At 37.6% G+C, this 26,062-nt stretch overlaps 1 protein-coding gene across 2 annotated transcripts in view; it reads left to right on the plus strand.

Annotated features, from left to right (window-relative positions):
* The first annotated feature begins 2,907 nt into the window (after window positions 1–2,907).
* Window positions 2,908–26,062, plus strand: part of KLHL1 (kelch like family member 1) — a 356,958-nt gene continuing 333,803 nt past the window's right edge. Inside the window, exon 1 of one of the 2 annotated variants that reach the window (XM_041730855.1) lies at window positions 2,908–3,495. In XM_041730855.1, the coding sequence (XP_041586789.1) occupies window positions 2,996–3,495 (500 nt within the window). In that variant the 5' untranslated portion in view covers window positions 2,908–2,995. Of the gene's footprint in view, window positions 3,496–3,869; window positions 3,910–26,062 lie in introns of those variants that run through there. The other variant, XM_041730856.1, reaches the window with a different exon arrangement.

Consider the following 26,062-nt stretch of genomic DNA (forward strand, 5'->3'; position numbering starts at 1 on the left):
TCTAAGTCCTAAATCTTTTACTTGATAATTTAAATGAATTATGTTTAAATATGTTCCTCAGCAAGAGTGACTATTCTATACAGATTGATAAATATGGAAAAATAGCTATTTTAAACAATTCATTTGCAACACTGTTTTCCACATACAAAATACTACTTTAAGACTACCAAAGACTAAGAAAATGTACTAAATATCATACCAGACTAACTACCGTAGTCATCATTTGTTAAATATGAATTAATGTTTTAATTTATGTTCCCTCATAGTGAAACTCAATATTACATCTCTTTTGGATCATATATATTATTGACCTTTAAATAGACAACTTTTAAGCTGTATAACAGTAATATCAGTATTTCAGATTAAAAGGGCAATACAAAATTTGAATTTCAGAATACCAAAAAAATGAATTTTACATTACAGTTTTTGATGATTAGATATTGATTAATGAAGAATATATACATATAACAGACTTATATTACTTTTGTTATTTTAATTAAATTAAAAATTATGTCAAGTTAGAAAAATCTGAAGCACCAATTTCTTTAGAAATCATTTAATTAAATGTGCCTGAATTTCTGCATTACCTCTGATGGAAAGTTTTCTCTGTCCTGTTTGTGATGTGTAATTTCATACACTGTTTTCTTCCCTAAGGGAAATACTTACTTGATTCAGTTCTTGGATAAAAATGATCTGTCGCACCATTGTTTGCTTTAAAGGGTTTGCTTTCTTTCTTTCTTTCTTTCTTTCTTTCTTTCTTTCTTCTTTCTTTCTTCTTTCTTTCTTTCTTTCTTTCTTTCTTTCTTCTTTCTTTCTTTCTTTCTTTCTTTCTCTTTCTTTCTTTCTTTCTTTCTTTCTTTCTTTCTTCTTTCTTTCTTTCTTTCTTTCTTTCTTTCTTTCTTTCTTTCTTTCTTTCTTCTTTTTTCTTAACACTGAATACTGAAAGAAAAATCAAGGCAGTCCAGCTGTAGTGGCATAAATCAATATTTAAAATGCACAACAGTGATATTTCTTTCCGTCAAAGTGGGGGAAAATGTGTGCTTAATTTCTTGTTTTATTAAAATGTCCAACTTTGTCTAGGTAGGACTTCATATGTAGCTTTGGTTTTTATTTCCGTTTACTGCTCCACAACAGGGTAACTAACAGAATAGTAATATAACTGCACTTGAATATTTGATTCCTGAGCCCTGTTGGAGGTTGCTGAAGCTGTGAAGTCCATGAATGGACAACAACCACCTTTCCGGTGCTCTTGGGGGACCTTCCTGACTCTTTGACCCCCTTCTGCCTTCAGCAAAGGTGACTGGGCTCTATTTTAATGGCTCATTAAAGGAAAAGACGAAAAATGTCGAAGTAGTCATAGCTGGAAAGGCATCATAATCCTCATCATTCTAAACCTCGGTATAAGGGAAAATACACCTTTCCTTCTTCAAGCAGGAGATTTTTGCAGGATAGTAGTCTTTGGAGATAGATATTGCCTAAACTCTTCCATGCATTTCATATCACGATTTATGCACCAGAAGGTTATGCCTTGAAATTCTCCTGTATCATTTTATTCCACTCCTTTGTTTACATTGGGAACAGCTCTCATTCTAAGGCTACACACCAAATGCACTGATTTTGCAAAAGTCCTCCCCTGTGCTCAGATGCCCATCTTCATATTTCTACCGGGTGCCTCTGGCCCCCAGGGTGAAGCACTGCCTGAGTGTATTAATGGCAGACTCACCATGTAAGTGTCAGAACGGTGGCATTATCACACTTTGACGCCAGCATCACTGTTTCTTCTGTGTCTCACCAGAGAGAAACTAAGGCTAAAGGTTAAAGGATGCGGTTTATTAAATAATTCAAGCCATTAACCTGCAACCTGCAAACCGATGGCAGCCTATTAAGTTTCCGCTGCCATGATTCGTGTTTGGTGTTTACTGATGCTAAAGCATAATGCCTGTTTGCTTTACTTTTATTGCTACCCAGTAATGTAGTGAGGAAGGGGGATGAAAAAAAGGTGACAGGACCCAGCAAGGGGACAATAAGAGCGGCAGGCTCACTTGCATAAAGAAGATTGAAGCCTTCCCTCCCTCCCTCCATCTCTCCGTATAGGCCCCAGTGCACATCTGCGTCACTTGCAGGGGAGGGGGAGGCGCTGAGGCAGAGAGAAAATTGTACTGTGAGGACCTTGACAGCTTCACGGGCGGGTTTTTCCTTTTGCCTCCCTGTATTTTCTGGAATATTTGTTTTTCTCTTTTACACACTGACTATATATATAAAGCCACCCCTTCTCGCCTTGCAGAAGGCATCTGACTTTCTCAAAGATACCCGGGCAAGCTCCCAGAGCATCCTTGGAGAGGCCAGGGACAGGGGCGCAGGTGCACCGAGAAGACTAGGGGGTGCGCTTCTTGGCGACTTGGGGCTCTTTCTCTCTGTGTCTCTCTGTCTCTCTGCGCTCCCCAGGCGCTGAACTCAGCTGCAAGGACAGGAGAGCCGACACCTTCCCGACGGAGGCTCTGCCACGGGAGCATCCCAGGGAGGGGTCCCCACCGCCGCCGCCTCCCGAGCTTCGGAGCGCGCAGACCTGCCTTCTCCGCGCACCTCCATCAGCAGGGTCGCCCCTCCCGGCCGTAACCACGGGGCCCCCGAGCGCGGATCGCGGATCCTCTGCCCTCGGCGCCCGGCTCCTGCCTCTGCTCACGGCCGGCGGGCCCCCCGCGCGCGGGTCCCCCGGACCTGACCGCTGCTGAGCCGCGCGGCTGTGCCGTCCGCGCTCGGGCGGTTGCCGGGCAGGGCTCGCAGGGCGCGCAGGGCGCGCAGGGCTCGCAGGGCGCACAGCCCGCCCGGCCGCGCCGGCTCCCGGGGCGCAGAGGGCGCAGCCCGCCGCCCCCTCCGCCCCCTGCGCCTCCTCCGCCTCCTCCGGCCGCGCGCTCCGCGGGCTCCGCCGGCCTCCCCACCAGCCCGCCCGGCTCCTCCGCGCCAGCTGAGCTCTCTTGGCCGTCCTGCGTCAAGCATGTCTGGCTCCGGGCGAAAGGACTTCGATGTGAAGCACATCCTGCGCCTCCGCTGGAAACTCTTCAGCCACCCGTCGCCGGCCCCCGGCGGCCCTGCGGGGGGCGGCTGCCTGCAACAGGACGGCAGCGGCAGCTTCGAGCACTGGGGGCCCAGCCAGAGCCGCCTGCTCAAGAGCCAGGAGAAGGGCAGCGTGAGCACTTTCTGGAAGAAGCCTTCCTCTTCCTCCTCTTCTTCGTCTTCCTCCCCGTCCTCCTCCTCCTCTCCCTTTAACCCGCTGAATGGCACCCTGCTGCCAGTGGCCACCAGGCTGCAGCAAGGGGCGCCCGGGCAGGGCCCCCAACAGCCAGCCAGGACTCTCTTCTACGTGGAGTCTCTAGAGGAGGAGGAGGTGCCAGGCATGGACTTTCCGGGACCACACGATAAAGGGCTGGTCCTGCAGGAGCTGCAAGTGGAGCCGGCCAGCTCGAGCCAGGCAACAGGTGAAGGATGTGGACACAGGTACAGTAAGTCCCCCTGGAGCACCTAGCGCCCCCCCCCCCCAATTCCCACTCGTTTCCTCCGCACCCCCGTGCGCTTCGGTACTTACTAAGCCCTACAACGTTTCAGGTTTGACATTTTTTGATTGAGAGACGGCAGCTGGGTTTTTATCATCCAAGTTGTTATCTCACTAAAAGTTTGCTAATTCATTTCTACTGGCTCATTCCTATGTTTTGTTGTTGTTGTGGTTGTTGTTGTCATCGTCGTCGTTGGCGGTGGTGTGGTTGCTGTTGCTTTCTGCCGGTCTTCAGAGTTGAGATCGCAAGTTGAGTATGTGTGCATTTTGGTGAATCTGTAAGTGGAGCGGTTGTCACGTTTCTGAGACGATGGGGTTCCCCTGTCATCTCCTGTCATGGTGTCATGTCAGTCTTGCAGGTAGGTGGTGGGAGGTGAAACTTGCTCTAAGCCCCATTCAGAAGGATCTCATGTACTGACTGGCCTAGCAACCGACCTGGGGTGATATCCAGGATCCCTGTGTCTTGAATCTGTATTCCGGGACTAATGAGGTGGGCAAAAGAGGCCACTGGACAGCAGTATTTTCTCTCTGTGTCTTATTTTTTTCTTCTATGAAATATGGTGTAATTCTCTATGGTAACTTGCCTTCTTAGCCTACTTTGTGTTCACTTTTGCCTTGTTCAGAGTCTTAGAATTAAACTGTTGCTGAGTCCCTTTGCATTCAGCTCTCTTGGTTTGTTGGCTAAGGATGGGATTGTGTGTCTTTAGGAAGCAGGTCAACATTTGTGCTTTGTGTATTTCTAATATTACATTCTTCGGGAAGAGTTCTACTTTCAAGACTTACGGAAAATCTTCACACACATAAAACTTCTAAGTTTTACATTTTTAGAGAATTGACTCATTATTCTGCATTAGATCATTACTACTTTTGGCATAGAGTGAGGATATGAAAAGATTTGCATTTAAATTCATATGATATCAGAATACATTATTGAGGAACTATAGGAACTATAGGAAAATGATAATGAATGTGTTAATGAAATTTAACTATCACTTAATAACAAATTAGAAACAGAAACAACTTCTAAACTTCTGGTTGATTGAATCAGCTTCTTATAAAGTTGATTAAGTCACAAAGGGAATGCATAGAGCAAAATAATATTATAGTCGCTCTTTAATTATTTGACAGACGTGAAGTTAAAGATTTTAAAAAATCATCCTTAAAATTTTCAATTATATGAATTATTTGGATTTGAATTGGAATTTTAAGACCCTTGAACATAATCTGTGAAGACATTTATTATCATGTAATATTATTAAAGTTTAATTTAAAATGTTCAAGTATGACAAAGTTTTTTCCATATAAAGCAGACCCAAATAAAAGTGTATCTATTATTCAATTAAGTAAGATATTTAACCAAGACAGTTATAGCTTTGGATACCATTAATAATATAAAGTAATTTGATTTATGTATTCACTACTTATTATATAGTTTTAGATCTTTTTTATTCCAATAAAATATATTGGCCTTTACCCTCTTTAAGGTAGAAAATATAAAACTTTTTCTTCAGTTTTCAAAAATCATAAGCACTTTGCAGTTCACCTTATGTATTTAAAAGAAAACAGTTTAGGTTCAATATTTGCTAATTACCATATTGAAACTGATATTTTTATAAGTTGGACAGTTCATGAAAAAAGATTATTTTTTAAATTTTGTAAAGTCTTCAAATCAGCTTAAAAATTGACCTTCTGAACTATTAACATTTGACAATTTTTATAAATTTGTTTTATAACAAATATATTTTTCAGTAAGTGAGGTATATTTGTCATGAGTAATTTCTGAAGGTTTTCATGTAAGTTGAAGAATTTGAAAATACTAATGAAATACTGACTTAAGAAATTATAATAAACAAAAAATAAAACTAATAACTAATATAGCTCAGTTAGGGACAAAACACCCATTGGGTATAACTTCTGGTTCTCAAATTTTGAACATATACCAGTGTTTTTATTCACAAAGAGTTGTAAGTGAAAAGAATTCTGAAAATAAGCAAGTACCACCAAATCCATCTTAGCTATTGGAATGAGGGTTTCCTATGAGTTCTTACGTGTATAAAATACTGAAAACCAGGTCTTATTTATTTTAAAAATCTTATTAAGACTTAAATCCTTTAGATAAATTTGAAATTCTTACTGGACAAATGAGTTGGCACTGATAATGTGGATTTCATGAGTTCCTAAACCTTCATAGGTCATTGGTTCTATGCTTGTGATTGATGGAAGCCATGCTACTATGCTTGATAGTCACTGCATATAGATATTACACATATATTATAATTACATAGGTGTAAATTTTAACATGTGGTAAGAATAGGGTTCACTTTTCAGAAGAGACAGCATTTCCAAAGTTAAGTACTGAATAAAAAATAATATGTAAAACAGTCAGTAATATGGATTTACTTTTGTTTCCATCACAGGACATGCAAAGAATCTGCATAATGTTTATAAAGATCAATGAGTACATAAACTATGTAACCCCTGCATGATAATTTTGATTACTTGGGTCATTATTGTGTCACCATACTATGATGTCACATTTGATATTTAGCATTTTGTTTTATCAGTTCTGACTTACATGCTAAACCAATCTTCATGTCTAAAACAAGAGTTGGCCTCTTTTTTTTCTCTTCATTTTCTGATCTTTTTATTCATCTGGTCCTTTGTTAGGAACATTGTTTTAGACAAGTATAAGTAGCTCAGTTGGTTTAACTTGTTGTTCAAACAGCTGCTACAGGATGCTCAGGGGAAAACTGCCCATAATCTCAAAAATTCTGGAAAGGTCAAACTCTAATGGAGTTTAAACATAAAGGTAGCAAGAAGACACTGGGAAACTAATTTATTGCCTAAACCCAGCCTTTATCTTATCCCATCCTACTAGGCATACATAAACAGACCTCATTATTCTAACACCTTAACCATTACACCATTAAGAATTCTAAAGTACAGTAATAGGCTTCTGACCTATGTTATTAGTCATTTATTTTCTCTACTTAGTTCTGAACTTTTATTGGAAAGCATATAATTTTCTAGCTAATCAGATTATCATATGTTTCTGGTGTGGATATTTTTACCCAAAATTCTATAGGTAGTGAACTAAGAACCAAAGAGAAATATTTATATTCTTGCAGTTTGTAGTAACGTGAGTGGAAAAGGAGATGCCATGGTCAACTGCTTGCTTTTTAGTTTTCTCAGTTCTCACACAATGCTGTCATCTGATTCCGTGGCCTCAGTTTCTGTCTGTAAACTGTATTTCTAAATTTGCATCTCAAAATCTAAACACCCCGTCCCTGACCTCTGATCTCACACCTCTCTTATAGATATCACAGACACAAATAAATACAACATGTATAAAATTGAACTCATAATCTCCCCCTCTCTCTTGCTCAGTTTCCTTATTTATCTCTGAGAACAGCTCTCTATGCATTAGGTTGCAGAAGCCAAAAATTCCAGGATCGTATTTGCCAACATCATCTTCCCCATCATTTTTTAATATTCCACCAAGCCCTGTCACTTTTGCTTCAAATATTCCCCTCCTTGGGGCACTTGGGTGGCCCAATTGGTTGAATGTCTGACTCTTGATTTCTGCTCAGGTGATGACCTCAGAGTCTTGGGTTTGAGCTCTCTGTTGGGCTCCACACTCAGAGTGGAGTCGGCTTGAGGATTTTCTCTCTCCCTCTCCCTTTGTCCTCCCCGCCTAAAATAAAATAAATCTTAAAAATTTCCCTCCTCTATCTCTCCTGTTTCCCTCCATCTCCTTGTTTACCTAATTCTAAGATACTGTCCCTTTACAACTCAACTTCTACCACTGCCATCTACATTGTCTTCCCTTATTAATTTTGCCATCTCTAATTCATTCTCCATAGAGGAGGGAATGAAAATCATAAAATGAAAATCTGAAACACTTTGCTGCCTCTATGGCTTTCCTTTTTTCTTTGCAAAGCATTTCTGCCACCATCTGACCATAATCCATACTGCTAAGCCCTAGATGATCTGTACTTTGTCTATTATCAAGGTCCTTCATTCTCCAACCTCCCCCGCACCTTCTGTCTTCCAGACTCAGGGTCCTCCCTTAGTGTTTCCCTCTACCTTTGGGCCTCACAAACTTATTTTGTCCCATTCTATAGTGGTTCTTCTTCCCTCAACCCACCCTTTTCTGCCTTCATTCTTATTGATCATTGAGATGTCTTAAGTAAGAGCTTTGTACCTTTCTCAAAGAAGCGTTTGTTGATCCCCTGGGCAAATTAATTTAATTTTTAAATTTATTACATTTGCTTATTTTTTGTTCTTAGAGTAACTGCTCTCTACTTTTTATTCAATTTCTCCTTGTCTCCTGTAACCATATATTAATATCTGTGTTGTTTTTATTGTTTGTCTGTAACAAAAATTGCCTAGTGGACAGTTATTTTCTATTTTGCTCATCATTTTGTCCCTATGGTAGAGCATATAGTTACTCAATAAATACCATTAAGTGAATAAATACTTGTCATCATCATAATGAGTGACATTGACTAAGAACTTCCTATTTGCCAGATAGCATGTTGAATATTTATATTGTGCAACTTAATATTCAGAACAGTCCTTTGATTCTGGCACAATTATGCACCCTTAGGTATAATGATTACATAGATGAGAAGACTGAGATATAGACAGGTAATTAATTTGCCCAGAATCACAGGCTTCTAAGTAGTACAGCTGCACTTTGAATCCTCGCTATCTGACTCCAGATACCATATTCCAGGCCACTGTGACAATTCTCCTTTCCCTCTGTTTAAACAAACAAACAGACTAAAGAAAAGAAGATATAGTTAAGGTGTGCTCAAATAGTTTTCTTATTCCCTTGGTTGGAATGTTTAAATAAACTTCTTAAAATAATAGTTATGGACAATGTCTGATAAGGCTTGAAGATGATTTCTTAGCCCAAGTTAGAAGATACCCAATTTTTTCCTGAAATATGGGTTATTCCATGTGTTTTACTTTACAATTAAAACTATGAGGAATAGAGGAAACTAATTTAATTTTGGAATCCAAAAGAGAGCTTTCTGATAGAAAATCTGTTTCTATCTGTTTCTAGGTGCCCTAGTGGCTTAGTTGGTAAACCACCTGATCTTGGTTTCAGCTCGTTTAGTGATCTCATGGGTCATGGAGTTGAGCCTCACATGGGACTCCGCACTCAGCGGGGAGTCTTCTTGAAGATTCTCTCTGCATCTCCCTCCACTCTTGCATGTGTGCGCTCTCTCTCTCTCTCTTGCTCACTCTCTCTCTCTCTCTCTCAAATAAATAAATCATTTTTTAAAAAAAGAAAAGAAAAAAAAGAAAATCTAATTCTGAGGGTCAAACAATGGATACAGAAAATGGTCACTAGAAGAAAGCATACACCATTAAAATCTCATGGAGGTTGATGAGACCTAAACCACATATTTGTTGAGGGTGAAAAGGAATCAGCCTTGCCTCAGCCAAAAGGAAAATTCAACTTTAAAAATGGTTAGAGACTACTTCTTCAGGAAAGCAATTTTCAAGCTATGTTTTTATGGAACACTAAAATGAAATCATGTTCATGTTTTTCCTGTAAACCCAGTTTCATAGTGAAAGAGTATGGGATGATTTTACTCAATTTTATGTCTCCTTGGCTAATTTATCCCAGGCTGGTGTATTATACAGTCTACCACTATTTAAACCAGAACTAGCAACAAATAATACCTTATTTGAGACATTCTTTTACTTATTTCAGGATGGATTTATCAATATTATGTGGCATTTTATGAAGAAACCCACAATTTTCAGTGCCCTTCCCTCTCAGCAAGTTTGCTTCAGGCAAACTAAGATTATAATGGAGAAAGAAATGTGGTCACTAGGTTGGATTTGCAGGTATCCACAACTCCAGAGCCATCTGAAAGAAAGATGTGAATATAAGTGCAAAATGAAACAAATACAACTTTTAATTATAATAAACAAAAAAAGCTATGCGAATTGAAGAACTATTTTTGGCTTTACATTGATGAATTTCTAATGACTACTTTGTAAACTATGTTATTAACCTCTTTAAGGTACAAGTTTAAATAATCTAAAATGGTATGATTTTTAATAATCTAAAAATAATCCCTGTCTAATTAAAATGAGCATGTGGCTAATATAGATTATAGTATTGATCAGAAAATTGTTTTTGTTGGCTTATTTTTCTAAGTCTCAAAAGATAATTTGTATATCTGCAGAATAGTATGCTTTTCATGACTACTTAGCTGATATGCTTCTAAGTCACATTTCATTGGTTTTGACCAAGAGCTCATATGGAATTTACTGAAAACTTAAATCTGCAGCGTATTTTAGTTTCAAGTTTCTGAAAATTAAAATGTGCATTTTATTTTATTCTTATTATTTTTTTAAGATTTTATTTTTTCATGAGAGACACGGAGAGAGAGAGGCAGAGACAGAGACATAGGCAGAGGGAGAAGTAGGCTCCATGCAGGAAGCCCAATTTGGGACTCCATCCTGGGACTCTGGGATCATACCCTGAGCCAAAGGCAGACACTCAACCACTGAGCCACCCAGGTGTCCCAAAATGTGCAGCATTTTAAACAGAGTCTTTAAGTAACAAGACTTTACTGATTTTATTTCCAAAATAACTGCAGATGTTCTACTTTTTATTCAATTTCTCCTTGTCTCCTGTAACCATATATTAATATCTGTGTTGTTTTTATTGTTTGTCTGCAACAAAAATTGCCTAGTGGACAGTTATTTTCTATTTTGCTCATCATTTTGTCCCTATGGTAGAGCATACAGTTACTCAATAAGATGTTTTTGTGTTAGTTGTAAAACAAATGCTGTGAAATGGACATACTAGTTTGGGCCAAATAATAATTTACCTTTCTACATTTAAAATAATGTTATTCAAAACTTTGAAGAAAACATCTTATATATACACAGATAATCTGAGCAGAATTAAAGATTGGAAGACCTTGTAAGTCAAGCATAGGCAAAACAACAACAACAACAACAAAAACCTGTTGCACTCTATAAGTTTGAGGTTGGCTACATAGCTGACTTTTCTGGCTAGAATTTGAAAACAGATTGATGCTTATGAAAGCTTAAGCTTTTCATAGTTTTTCCTGACCAGAGAGAATATGTGCTTATAATTTAGGATCCCAATAAAAATCTGTTTTGAATGGAAAGCCTATGAGGTAAATCATTTTGACTGAAGATCATGTCACAGAAATGTTGCTTTTTGAAAGTGATCTGCAAGTCTCCAAAAATAACAAAGAGTGGAAGAAGTTGATGTTAATTCTAATTTTGGCCTTTCCCATTCCTTTGGTGGCCTTAGTCTAGTTTAGATAACTGATCCTCATAGGAAATCTTTCAGTTTGAGTTCTTATCATAATTGTTTGTAACACTGTGTCCTGGTAGGTCATCCAGGCACCATTTTTCTTAGTGATATTGATTGACATTTGTTCATGCAAATCAGCATTTTCACCTCAACCGAAATATAGTGGAACAACTTAAATTATGAGGTCAGAAAATTGGTAAAGGAAGAGTTCAATAATTTCATAGTGTTTTAGAAGGAGAATGCCAGAAACCTCTTTTTATCAACAATGAAATATACAATTTTGTTTTGTTTCTCTAGTAGATTGTAATATTACTAAAATATCCAAGATGTTTCTTTAGGTCAATATTCAAAGGTATCAGAGCTTCAGAGAAAATGCAAAAATAGCTTTTGGAAAGAAAACTGTTTTTAAAATCTATTACTTTTAAATTTATGAATACCAAAACATCCTGACTTTCTAACTCTGAGAGTCAACCTCAAACTCTACTATTTTGAAAATAAATTTGGAGTTGTTTTTGTCATTTGTAATAAAATTTAAATGTAATTCCTACTTTTTTAGTTACCTTACCTTTGCTGTACTGGTATGTAATTTCAGTAGAGAAGTTGACACAAATCAATACCTAAATATTTCGTATTTGGTGATCCCCTGATGATCTTTAAACATTTATTTGTGTAATTTTTTTCTCAAAAGCCATGACATTTTTTGTATATAATTAGTTTATGATTCTGGTTTGCAGTGGCTTTGGTTCAATCAGTAAACTATTAGTAGCAGTAGGAATATGTTCATATCACCATGAAAGAACTGGAACTTATGTCTCTGGCTGAGATATAATAACAGAGACTGAACTTATTCCCTCACCTGAAACAGCAACAAAAAGCAAAAGAAGGAAGGAAGAAAAGAAAGAAAGAGGACAAAGGCAAAAAGAAATAAAGAAAGAAAAGGGAAAAGGGGGAGAAGGAAGGGATATATGAAACAACATTTTCAAGAAATTGAACATCAGATTCTGAGAGTGATTCTTCGGATGTGGAAAGCAAATGAAAGAACCCTGTGATTGTCTCTTTTTACTGCCCTGAGAGGGATTCCAGGCACTGATATAGACAAGGAGAAACCAGGAGAAATGTGATAACCACCCTGAACTGAAGGGATGGAGCTGAATGTCCAGGGAGTCCAAGGCAGTAAGATATCATAAGACAGTGTCATAAAAATGACCTGTACAGGGAGAAAACTCCAAAATTCTGTGGAATTACCCTTTGAATATTTAGCAGATCAGTATTCGGTGGAATAATGACAGATACATGTGTTTAAGAAACAACCCAAATCTTGGGAAAGAACTGTACCAGTTCTTGGGAAAGAACTGTACCAGAACCAGAACTGTAACACCTGTTCCTAACAATCAGAATGGTGTAATTCATGGAATTAGACAAAGTATTTGGAGGGATATTATATTAGTAATAGGAAATGACTAGCCCTAGAATAAACAATGCGATGGTTCCACTTAACAAATCTTAACAGCAAGACTCAAAAATATCAAACTGTTTCCAAGTAATGTTAACTGTGCCTTGAAACAAAGTTGAAGAATAATCTAGTTATTATTTAAGTATGTAATACCAAACAAGGTAATTTTTGCAATGTCTGACATCAAATTGAAGATAACTAATCAACAAAGAAGTAGGAAAATATGAACCATAATGAGGACCAAATTCAATCAATTAAAACTGACTTAAAACTGTAGCAAACAAGGTCATTAATGCAGTTAAACCATATTTCAATACTCAAGTAGTTAAATAGGGTCATGTAGACAGGAAAAAAATCAATATCAAGCTGCTAGGCCAAGACAAAACTATAATACCTGAGATAAAAAATATGCTGGGTGAAATTAATGACAGAGCACAGATTGCAGGAAGACATGGCACCAGCTGGTACAAGGAATGGAAACCATCAGAAATGATAACTACATGAGTTAAAAATAAGATTATGCTTTATTTTTTAAATCTGGAACATTTGAAAGTTATATTATGGTTAAACAAATAAAAATACTATAATATGAGGGTTTGTTTACCATATGTATAAGATAAATGTGTCACAACAATAGCTTTCAGACTGGGAAGGGAGAAATGAAAGTAAAGTATTATAAGGTTCTTATACTAAGTGTAAAATGGTATGTCACTTGATGGTCATCTCAGAACTATATTATAAATTCTAAAGCAACCACTAAAATAACAAAACAATGATAAACAGCCAGAAATCTAACAAAGAAAATAAAATGCTGTCATAAAAATTATTTAATTAATCCAAAAAAGAGGAAATGGGAACAAAAATGGGGCAAATAGAAAATGCACAGTACACTTACAGTCTGAAACTTAACAATACTAATAATTACATTAAAAGCAACTGCTCTATGCATCTGTAATTAAAAGGCAGAGATTATCAGTCTGTATAAAAAGTCAACTCTAAGTATACTTTGCTTGCAAGAAGTACACTTTAAAAATAAACACTTGTGTTGGTTAAAAGGAAAAGTATAGAAAATATATAGCATACTAAGACTAATCAAAAGAAAGCTGAAATGAATATATTCATACTAGATGAAATATAACTCAGAACAAAGAATAGAGATGCCTGGGTGGCTCAGTGGTTGAGCACCTGCCTTCAGCCCGGGACGTGATCCTGCAGATCTGGATCAAGTCCCACATCAGGCTCCCTGCATGGAGCCTGCTTCTCTCTCTGCCTGTGTCTCTGCCTCTCTCTCTCTCTCTGTCTCTCATGAATAAATAAATAAAATCTTTACAAAAAAAAAAAAACAAAACAAAGAATATTGATCTGCTGACAATCTTGAACACCTACAGGTAACATCATAATGTTGAAAGAATAAATATGTTTCCTCTAAGACCTGGAGCAAAATGAGAATGCCTTCTCTCAGTTTTATTAAACTGTACTGGAGACGCTAGTTAGTTCAACAAAGAAACCAAAAGAAATAAAGAGCGTTTATATTGGAAAGTAAGAAATAATAATTTTGGGATACCTGGGTAGCTCAGTGGTTGAGCGTCTGCCTTCAGCTCAGGGCATGATCCCAGGGTCCTGGGATCGAGTCCCCCGTCGGGCTCCCAGCATGGAGCCTGCTTCTCCCTCTGCCTGTGTCTCTGCCTCTCTCTCTTTCTCTCTCTCTCTCTCTCTCTCTCATGAATAAATAAATAAAATCTTAAAAAATAAATAAAATAGGTTTAATTTGCACAAGAATTAACCTTAGATAAAAATGAAGTAACATGGTCTTTTTTGCAGATATAATTGTTTATTAGAAAGAATTTATATGGAATGCAAAACAGATAATGACTTTTTTAAGGAGGCAGAATAGAGAATGAGTATACAAAGATCAATTATATTTCTATACATTATCAAGGAAAAACTGGAAACTGAAAATATAAAAATAATACATTTCATAACATCAATAAACTGTGATATACCTAATAATAAATATGACCACAAATTATGAATGACTCATCCACTGAAAACATTACAGCCCCTCTGATAGAAATTAAAGACCTAAATAATGGAAAGATATACTATATTCATGGATAAGAAAAATTACTATTAATAAGATGTCAATTCTTTCCTAGTTCGTCTATAGATTATACACATCCTTCAAGAAAATCTCTGCATTTTTTTCAAATTGACAGACTGATTCTAATATCCGTTGAAAAATTTAAAAAACCTAGAATAAACAAAATAACTTTGAAAAAAATGAATATATTTGAGGACTACCACTACTGATTTCCAGACTTGTTATGAAGCTACCCACAGTAATCAACACAATGTGGTAGGGGCGCCTGGGTGGCTCAGTCTGTTAAGTGTCTGCCTTGGCTCAGGTCATGATCCCAAGGTCTTGGGATTGATTCCCACATCAGGGCTCCTGGCTCAGTGGGGAACCTGCTTCTCTGTCTCCCTCAGCCCCTACCCCCACTCAAGCTCATCATACTCACTCTGATTTTTTCTTAAATAAATAAAAATATTTTTAAAAAAAGACAATGTGGTATCAGGATAACAATATGTAAGTAGATTAATGGGGAATGGATAAATAAAATGGATAAATAACTCTGATAATAACCATATTATGATATACATTAAGCTATTAAAAAAAGAATAAACAAATGATCATTAAACACCATGATTAAATGAAAAAACTTTATTATAAGCCAAAAAACTTAACTGTGTGATATATTTTGTCCTTAACAGTTGCCTATTATAAGTCAGACAAACATACTCATTTTATTGATTATTCATACTTTTAATAGAAATTTGAATCTCACTTGACTTGAATCATTTATTGGGGACACCCGGGTGGCTTAGCAGTTGGGCATATCTGCCTTCTGCTCAGGATGTGATTCCAGAGTCCCGAGATGGAGTACCACATCGGGCTCTCTGATGGAGCCCTCTTCTCCCTCTGCCTGTGTCTCTGCCTCAGTCTCTCTCTCTCTCTCTCTCTCTCTCTCTCTGTCTCTCATGAATAAATAAATAAAATCTTTTTTTTTAAAAAAGAATCATTTATTGGAGTCAAATACCTCTTGAATTTGATACATGGCCTAACAGTTATCCACTGACATCTTGCAGAACTTGATAATGAAATATTCACACTGAATCTTTTGCTGTCTTCCTCTTGGCAGCAGATGACAAAGAAGGGAAGGCTAAACAGTTTTATAATAAGTGTTTCTGCAAAGAAAGTTCAGAAAGCCTTGCCATGTGACCACAAGAGACTTTAACTTGAGACAACAGAAGCATCTCCATTGCCAGTACTATAAGAGCAGCTATACTACCCATGAGCTTTACCTTAATGGCACAAAAGGGAAGAAGCTATATCCTGTCTTCTTCTCTGACTCCTCCTTATATTCTACCAGATGACTTGAAAGTACCACAGGCCTATTTTTCCATAGAGAAAAAAAGGGCTCCTTTTTCACTCCTTCTTGTCCTAGTAGACATAAAATATTTATGTGTAATCATTCTCCCTAACAACAGCCTTTGACTTTTAAATAGATTTCTTATCAGGTGTATTTTCAGCTGTAAAATGAAATTTGTATTAGTTATAGAGCCCCTGAAAGACACAATTTAAAAATATTCTCTGAATGTAAATTTTCTTTTACTTTCCCACATAGATACATCTATTTGAAATCTTAACTAAAGTTCAAGACTCTTTTGTATGTGTTCTCACTCATACTCTCTCTTTGCTTCATACCAAATTTTTCTCTAGGTATGATAAATATTTTAATTCATCTTCAAAAAACTCCAGAAAACTCCAGAAAAATATCTTTATAATATCACAACTAAAATATGTATGGTCTATAAATATTGATAATTTTATATAGCATGTGTTTCTGTAAGTTAATAGTATTTGCCTTCAAATATATCGGCCTCCACTGTTGCATGTTACAATAGAAAAAAAAAAAAAAACTGGATTTGGCATTAGAAAACCCTAGTTTTAGAGTAAACTGCTTTGTGTAGGAAAATGTCACCATTGCTACTTAAATTGCTTTTTATCTCATTTTGTCATTATAATATGATGGGATGTGGCAAAAATACATCATATCTAAAGTACTCTAGTCTTGCCACCACAAAAGAAAACAGTGGATCCTTACCTATAATTGATTCAGCTTGATTCCCACTATAGCAGCATGAATTAGGCTGCACTTGGACTACTTAAGATATGAAGTAAGCTCTAATTTGAATACTCAAGGTATATTCTGAGCCAGATGTACCCCAAGGAAAACACTAAATGTTCCTTCACTTAATGAAAACTCTTTTAAATCAGTTGTTCATTTCCAGACAATATGCCAGCTTCCTGAGATACAAAGAGACACATAAAACTCCTTTTTTTAGAGTAAAAAACTAGTAATAAACATTAACAGATAAGTAATTTAGAAATTTAACTTGTGCTTTACTAAATATGTATTAAAAGATATTTTTAAAAGTACAGGAAAGGGGATCCCTGGGTGGCGCAGCGGTTTGGCGCCTGCCTTTGGCCCGGGGCGCGATCCTGGAGACCCAGGATCGAATCCCACGTCGGGCTCCCGGTGCATGGAGCCTGCTTCTCTCTCTGCCTGTGTCTCTGCCTCTCTCTCTATCTCTCTGTGACTATCATAAATAAATAAAAATTAAAAAAAAAAATAAAATAAAAGTACAGGAAAGGAAGGCTTCAAAAAGGTCTTAATAAGGTTCAGATAAGCATCAGCATGTACAGTTGCTAATTAGAAAAAAAAAAAAAAAAGAGCAAGTGAGTTAACATGGCTATGCCTGAGTGAAAAGTCAGGTAATCTGGCTGAGGCTATAGAGCAGAGTCACACAACAAGGGGCTTTCTAAATCATATTAAAGACTTTGGATTTTGTGTATGGTGACTATGAATGAACCTAGCAGATGAGATTCAAACTTTAGAAAATTTCTCTATTACAATGTATGAGATGGACGAAAGAGAAGATGGGAGAAGCTAGAAGTGCAGAGCCCCATTAAAAGGCTCAAACAACAGTCCCGGTAAGGAACTATTACTAAAAAATGGGGGGGGAGGGCAGAAGGAAGGAAAGCATTTAGGAAATAAAATGCCTCAACCACCAATTAATTGAGGTTTAATTGTAAGGGAGATAAGAAGATCTGTAGTTCTGGACTGGCAAATGGATGGACTTCTTTGCTGTGCTACGAAGTGGACAGTGCAGGAAGCTAGAAGGGAGAGAATAATTGGAGTCCTGTAAGTAGCTAACATAAATACTTTAATTTTTGTTTTAGTACTTTTACAGTAGTTGTTATGGGGTAAAACAATGACATAGAGAAGCTAAAATTTAGGAAAATGTAGTTAAAGGATATGTAGAGACTGAAGATGTCACATGGAGACGAGATCTGGATAATGACAGCTATTTGAATATGTGGCCATGAGAATGAGTTACTGACTTGAGTTAAAGGTGTGGAATTCAAGGGACGGGCAGCAGGAGTTACATTGTTTGATAAGTCATCTATAGAAGATTGAATATGCTCAGGAATATAGTTGGATTTGAGGGTTGTCAATGTCTTCAGTAATTAGAAGGCATAAAAACAGAAATCTGAGAAATTTTAATACAAATGAGTCACTTGAGTCTTCAAAAGAGAAAGGACTTTGTTGCTTGAGGATGAAAGTCTCATAGGTGCACAAATGCAGGTGTTATAGCTCCAGGTGCCATAGCTGTGAGGAATATGAATAACCTCCCAATGAGAGGGGTGCAAGAGAAGCAAAGTGATGTAAAAAACACTTTTGAAAGGAATACTTCAATTTTCACACTGTAAATCTCAAAAAAATCAGCTGAGGCAAAATTCACATCTTAATGTGTATAGAACTATGAAAGAACAGAATGAGTAGTGAAGCTTGTATTTTGTGCAATGGTCAAGGATGGTAAGGGCTAGAAGCATTAGTGAGATTAATTGGATATTCTTCTATATAAACCAATGGTGAAAAGTTGGTAAATTTGAGTCGATTCTTCAAGTACTTTCAGAAGGGTTATGATTAGTTATATGTCTCATCAAGCATTTGAGAGATTTTTTTCACAAGTAAGAGAGAGTGGGGTTGAGTGCTGTCATTATGAACAGTCCCAGGGCAGTCCCTCCTCATGTCATCTGTGGGACCCAAGAAAAAATGAAAATTATTAAATATTAATCATTTAAAAATTATCAATTGTCATTAAAAATTACTAGGAATTTAAAGACCAAGACAGTAAAGCATAAAACCAAGGACCTTTCTGAACCTACATCCCTTTATGACTATGCAGGTCCACATTCATGAAGCTAGCCCTGAATAGGACTGTGACCACAGAACATAAAAAGTTAGGGACGCTTGGGTGGTGCAGTTAATAAGTGACTGACTCTTGGTTTTGGCTCAGATGATGATCTCAGGGTGTTGAGATCAAGACCCTGTCTAGCTCTACACTCATCATACTGCCAGCTTGGGACTCTCCCTCTCCCTCTGCCCTTCCTGTTCATGCTCTCTGTAAAATCAATAAATAAATCTTATAAAAAAGAATATAAAAAGTTGACATAATTCGTAAAGCAACCTCATTTACACAACACTAGGACTAAGATGCATTTTGGAAAGTCAAGAAATGGAAAATCACTTCCAGAGTAAACAGCTACATCTTCAGTGAGTTTCATCAAAATTTGTAAATGATCATATATCATTACCAAGCTCACAAAATGCTTGCTAAAATATGCTTTTTAAATTTATTAATTTGAGCTGGTAAATAACTTCCCTAAACAATATAATACTTCTAAAATATCTAACAAAGGAAGGCTATTGGAATCAAGAAGCCCATATCAAAAGCTTGAGCTTCAGGGAGCTTAAAAATATGTGTAGTCAGCGCCACTTCAAATAGTTTTTCAGTATTGACACACATGCCTATAATTTCCCCTGTTGAGGTTGACATATTAATAAAAATGATTCCTACACGAATTCTTTAGAAAAAAAGAATTTATGAGTAGCTTTGTATTTCATTCAGCTTTACCTGATTGTACACTAGCTTGGAGAATTGCACTGGTCCAGGAGTTAGTCAAGGAGAAGTAGACCAAAGTGAGCTAATGCAGTATCATCAACCTCTATACAAGGACTTCAAAGTAACATATTCAGAAAAATCGTGATTGCCACAATCTCAGGAAGCATCCATCTTACATTTCTTATTGACCACAATTACATCATGAAGTCAAGTAGAACTTTCTTATTAAAAAGTATTGTTAAAAAATAAACAAAATGTAAAGCATTACATTTTATTTAAATTTTCAGATAAATTTGACTGAAGGTATAAAAGTAAATTGTCAATTGTTCTGGACCTTGCTTTCTTCAGACAAAGAAACTGGAAGTTAAATTGGAAGAAAGGAGGACACACTTGAAATTACAAATGCCTGGGATTCCTTAAAATAATTATGGAAGCTTTATGATGGAGGTTAATCTCTCTAGCAAATATATCTAAAATAGAAATTATGTCACGATACTCATTTCTATTAAGTAAATGGCTTAAATTCATGTAGTTATAATACATGGGGTTAGAAATAATCAGGAATATTTCATTTCCTGATAAGAATGTAATTTACTGTAGTGTGGGGATGTGGAGGGAGCAGTGGGACAATATCTATTGGTATGAATGCATATACAAGTCCTGTAACTCAGGAACACAAATTTTGAGGACATACCCTTCAGAAATAAAAATACTAGCCATTAAGGAACACTCATGCTGCATGCTTGCTCATCAATAGAAGAATGAAAAAAATAATTTTATATTCATCAGGCAAAACACATGATATAAAATATATGATATGAAATATATTTTGTAAATCTAAGAGGTAGGAAATGAATAAACAAATGTAGAGTGTTTCAGGTAAGACTAGTGTTCAATACATAACGCAATTTGAGATATGTGTGTAAAAATAATGGGTTACATATGATTACATTATACTAAAAATCAAAACCAAAAATCTCCACTGCATGTTTATATGTGTAAATTCCCTTGTAAGAGCAGTGAATAGTAAAGTCAAACACCACATTTTTACATTTGTTAAATTAAAATTATCAGATTGTTTTCTATGTTCTAGATATGTTACATTGAACTTTATTAAAAGCTAAGAAAATTTTGCAAAAAAAGTTAATTTATAAAGTATTGACTTTGAGAATGATGCATATAATCAGCGTCAAACATTGGTAAATGCCTATTGGAGGTGTTCAAAAAGAGTAATATTGCCATCTATTGGTCATTTATTCACATAGAAGATACGTGGTCCCTTGAAAATAATGATGAGAGGTGATCAAGCAGTTGTAACTGTAAAATATAGAAGATAAATAAGGATGTCAAAATATCCTAAGATACTAATGAATTACTGAGAAATATTTTCTCCTTATTCTTTACATTCAGTTTTCACAACACTATTAAGGTAATTATGGCCTTGTAAAATCAGTTTGAGAGCGTTTCCTCCTCTTTGATTTTTTTTAAGATTTTTTATTTATTTATTCATGAGAGACAGAGAGAGAGAGAGACAGAGACTGAGGCAGAGACACAGGCAGAGGGAGAAGGAGGCTCCATGCAGGGAGCCTGATGTGGGACTCAATCCCAGGTCTCCAGGATCGTGCCCTGGGCCAAAGGTGGCACTAAACCCCTGAGCCACCCAGGCTGCCCTCTCTTTGATTTTTTTTTTTTTGTTTGTTTCTTTACCTTTGTTGAATTTCTCCTTTTACTCATGAGTTGTTCTCCTAATTTCATTTAGTTGTCTAGTGTTCTTGTAGTTTACTGAACTCCTTTAAGAGGATTAGTCTGAATTATTTGTTGTCAGACAGTTCACAGATCTCCATTTCTTTAGGACCAGTTATTGGAACTTTAATAGTTTCCTTTGATGCTGTTGTGTTCAACCAGTTTCTTTGTGATCCTTATATCCTTGCATTGGCATCTGCATTTGAGTAACTGATCATTTCCACGCTTTTCGGGTTCACTTTTGAAGAAAAGACTTTGACCAGTCTGATCAGCTTGACATATTAGATAGATCAGTAGGTATTTCAGGCAGGCAGGGCTTACTATCAAGTTCCTTCTTGGGTGAGGCCTCTGCCCATGTTCTGAGGTTTCTGGTAGGGAGGGGGTGATGGCCACTGGCTGAGATCCCTGATTGCGTTAGTCTGCTGGTTGGGTTCTTATTCAAGAGGAGCTGCTGGGTAATCTCCTTGGTTGGGTAGAGATCCTAATATGCTCTGTGGTCAGGTGGGGCCCACTAGCTGGGCTCTGCAATTATCTATGGGCAATTGGGGCCGCAGGCTGTGTTCTCTAGCAGGGCAATGCTACTAGTGAGACTGTGGCTGCACAGGACTACAGGTTGGTTTGATGGGACTCAGGCTGTACTCCTTAACCAGATGGTACCCCTGGCTATGCCACAAAATTGGATAGGGCCACAGGCTGGGCTTCATAATTAGGTAGACCCTTGGCTATGCTATGCTCTACTGTTGTACAAGGTTGTTGTCTGGACTCTATAGTTGACCAGTGCCCTCAACTATATCCTGCAGTGCAGTGGGGCTGCTGACTGTGCTCCATGTTTGAGCAAGATCTTGTTCAGGCTCTTGGTTGGGTGGGACTGCATGCTGTGCTCCATGATCTAGGGGGCCACTATCTGTGCAAGGCCTGCTTGGACAAGGCCATAGGCTGTGTTTAATAATTGGGCAGGGCCATAGGCTGGGCTCTGCTGTTGGGCAGTACTGGAGGATGGGCTCCCAGGCTGTCCAAGGCCACGGTTCAGACTTCCAGATTATACAGGGCCAGAAATTATGCTCAACAGCCAGGGAGGCCTACTGGCTTGGTTCCTTGCCAGAACAGGTCTGTAGGATGGGCTCCAGGCCTGTCTGGATTGTATGACTAGGCTTCCTGGTGGAGTGGGACTAGAGGCCATGTTCAGCAGTTGGATGGGGCTATAAAGTTGTTCTCCTACTGTGGCTATCGTATGTGTTTAGTAGTTAGGTGGAGCTTTGAAAATGTTTCTCTGTCCAGTGGGGGCACAGAGTAGGCTTCACTGACAGTATAGCCTGTTGTCAGAATGGCCAGCTGACCTCCCTGGCCAGATGGAACCACTGGCTCAGCTCTGTGGATGGGCAGAACCACTAGTTAGGACCTCTGTTTGGGTGCTGCTATTAAGCAAGAACTCAGTCTGCCAAGATCTGAGCACTGGTTGCTATTAGCCCCACCCCTCTTCTCTCTCTCTCTCTTTAAAGATTTTATTTATTTATTCATGAGAGACACGCACACAGAGAGAGGCAGAGACACAGGCAGAGGGAGAAGCAGGCTCCATGCAGGGAGCATGACATGGGACTCGATTCTGGGTCTCCAGGATCAGGCCCTGGGCTGAAGGTGGTGCTAAACTGCTAAGCCACCCGGGCTATCCTACCCCTCTTCTCTGTCTTTGATCCCTAGCGATTGAGCTACCACAGATTTCCGTCATAAACCCTGGGCAGTGAGACCTGGATGTACACATGGAGCTCACTTTTCCTATGAGAAACTCTGGGGTAACCCTCTTGGTGAGATGCTATGCAGCCATGGGGCAGGCGGGATGAGGTTAAAGTGAAATTAATGAGGTCCTTCTCAATCTTTGTGGTCCAGGAGGAGGATACACCCTCAACTCCAGGTTCTAGGATATTCACAGCGGTGTCTTGTCTGTGGAGAGTTGATAGTTGGTCTTCTTGTGAGAGGGACTGATGTCGGGAGCACCCTATGTCAACATTTTCATGACGTCACTCTCCTCAACTTTTCGAATATTCTTGAAATTTACTTAATTTCCCCCAAATCTATTAAAGAGAATTAAAAATGTCTACTTCCCAAAATACAATAATTTCAATTACTTAAATTATATAGAAGTATAATGTATATATACTTTCAACTGTAATGTTGAAAGATACTACCTATAATTCAAATGAAGTTTTGTATTTGAAAAAGACTACACATTCAAATCATGGAAGGCAAATATATGGAGTAATGATTAGAAGGAAAAAAAAAATTAACCTGCTAGTCATAGATCTGTGTCTTGCTGAATTACATGAGGTTCCGACTCTGCCTTTACCTACCTCACATGTAGATTTGTTGAGTGATTTATAGCAGAGTATCTGAGAGCACTTGGTGACTGACACATTACGCATAACAGTTGAGCAAAGTTGGAAGTATGGTCTATATACCAGAGCTAATGAAGCTAGAGTGAAAATTCTTGCACACATGTCACTTTTTCCCATCAGACCAGAATGTTTCTAGGCTTTATTATTGTCATGTGTAATTTGCTAGAGAATTTTAATACAGAAATGCAACAATAAATCAGGTAACCTTGCAACTAGTGTTACGTATTAACTTGACAATGTTTTCCACAATGGTCCATTGGCTATTATAAAGAAAATAAATAAAGAAAAAGATATCAGAAAACAAAACGAACAACAAGCAAACACTGGGCTGTCTTTAATTCTCTGGAAGTTTCTCTGAGTTTCTGAAATACCATATCAGGACAACTTTTCAGAGTCTTTATAAAAGCAACATGATTCAATTTTAACTCTAGGTATATTTTTCAGAAGATCATCTTGCCCTGAAGCTAGTAATTACAACTAGAGTGTTCTTATTTAGCTATTCTTGCCTTAATAATTCACATTAAGATTTGTCCTCAGTCAGACTAGATAACCTGGCAACTGATTCTCCTCTTTATTCCACTTCCTTCAGAAGAGACTGTATATTGATAAATCTACTGCTAATCATATCCCTCTCCTACCTGGAATGTGGGATTAAGTTTAATATACAGAGCAAAGAACTTTTCCACTGCTTTGAGGTTTCCTTCTGTTGTTTTTTGTTTTTAAGTCTATTTTTACCACAGCAAATGCTTTTCAGAACTCTAACAATTGGAGGATTTATCTTGTTATGTACAAACCCTTGTTACTTCCCCAAATGGAGTTGTTCTGAAAGGTCATTTTGAATTTTCTCCATAGGACACTGTTGGAAAATTCTCAAAAGTCCAATAATTTATGTTAATTGCATTAGAATTGAATTGTCTAATTGGGAATGCTGTTGAAATTCTAATTTGAGGATTACAAAAAAACATTTTTCGCCCAATAACTCACATAGCATTGGAGTCAGGTACTCACTTTACACAACGTGAGAAACAGGGTCTAGTCTAGCTCCGAATTGCTATTGGTCTGCTGTGATCTGTGGAATCTAGATCATACTCTTCCAGAAGCCTTCCATTGATTCTTTCCCCCCCTTATCTTGCTACTGTCTTTTAATTAGAAGATTTCACTCATTTTTAACCTATAATAAGAGATAACAAGCCATGTTTTAATTACCCTCTTTCCAACCTATCTCAAAATAATCACAAAATAGTATTGTATTTTTAAAGGCTATTACTGCTGGCAACAAAAAGAAGAGAGAAAGAAATGACTTGACATAAAAAGAAAGTTACAAATCAGTACAATGTCTCAAAAAGTCCTAACCATATTCTTGATGGAGCCAACTTCATGGGCATGCAAACTGTCATTCTCCCCAGAGCCCCATGCTTAGGAGAGTCCCATATTTGTTTTAAGGTTCTACTGTCTCCCTCTTAAAACTTGTAATAATGTTGAATGGCTTCCTGCACTTGTGTTTTTCACTGAGTCTCACGATTATTTCATCAATTCTTGACAATCCTGAGAATATAGGTAGAACAAGTCTTTCCAGTTTCCCAGTCTTAAATATCTTTAACTTTCCTCTTCATAATTCTGCCAATCATTGCAATTTTTTTAATTTTGAAATCATTGCAATAAGTTCTCTCATAAAGAGCCCCAAAGTCCTAGGACTATCCCAAACTTCACTTAGATCTTATAACTGAAGAGGTCAACTGAAGCAATACTTACTTTTGGAAAAGTAATTAGGCTTTTTTTTTAAAAAGGTTATTTATTTTAAATAATGAGAGACAGAGACAGAGAGAGAGAGAGGCAGAGACACAGGCAGACGGAGAGACAGACAGAGAGAGAGAGAGAGAGAGAGGCAGAGACACAGGCAGACGGAGAAGCAGGCTCCATGCAGGGAGCATGACATGGGACTCGATTCCAGGTCTCCGGGATTGCCCCCTGGGCCGAAGTTGGTGATAAACCGCTGAGCCATCCAGGCTGCCCGAGTAATTAGGCTTTTAATCACTCTTAGGGTTGCATATATCAACACTGTCTTCAGAGTCCTTGAAACCATAGCTTGAAAAGTAAGATGTCTAGGTGTAGACAGAAGGGAAAGACTATTTTTAGTCACAGTAGGGACAAGATAGAGGACATAAGATTTATTCAATTCCTTTCCCATTTCTCCTGCTATCAGTTCTTTTGGCTAGCTCAGCATTTAAGTGAGTTGAGAGACAAGAATAATTCTTCATTTTGTATATTTGGAGTAGTATGCGAGGAAAACTAGATAGGCAGGTAGAAATAAGTTTGGCAGCTATCTGTTCCAATGAAGAAGACAGAGGAAGGAGTGATGGAGATCAAAAGGATGTCCTAAACTCACCTAAGTAGCTAAGGAAGACATTCAAGTTACCATGGAAAACTGGCAGCCAAAAAAGTCAAAGTACACTCAGAAGGAGTTAGGCTCTTTCTACTTTAGTTGGATAACTTAAATGTTGTTTCTCACAGCTTAATTCTAAACTTTTTAAAACACAATCTACCCAACAGTTTTCTGACATGTCAGAATGTGAATT

The sequence above is a fragment of the Vulpes lagopus genome, chromosome 16 (genome assembly GCF_018345385.1).
Source record: "Vulpes lagopus strain Blue_001 chromosome 16, ASM1834538v1, whole genome shotgun sequence".
NCBI lineage: Eukaryota > Metazoa > Chordata > Mammalia > Carnivora > Canidae > Vulpes > Vulpes lagopus.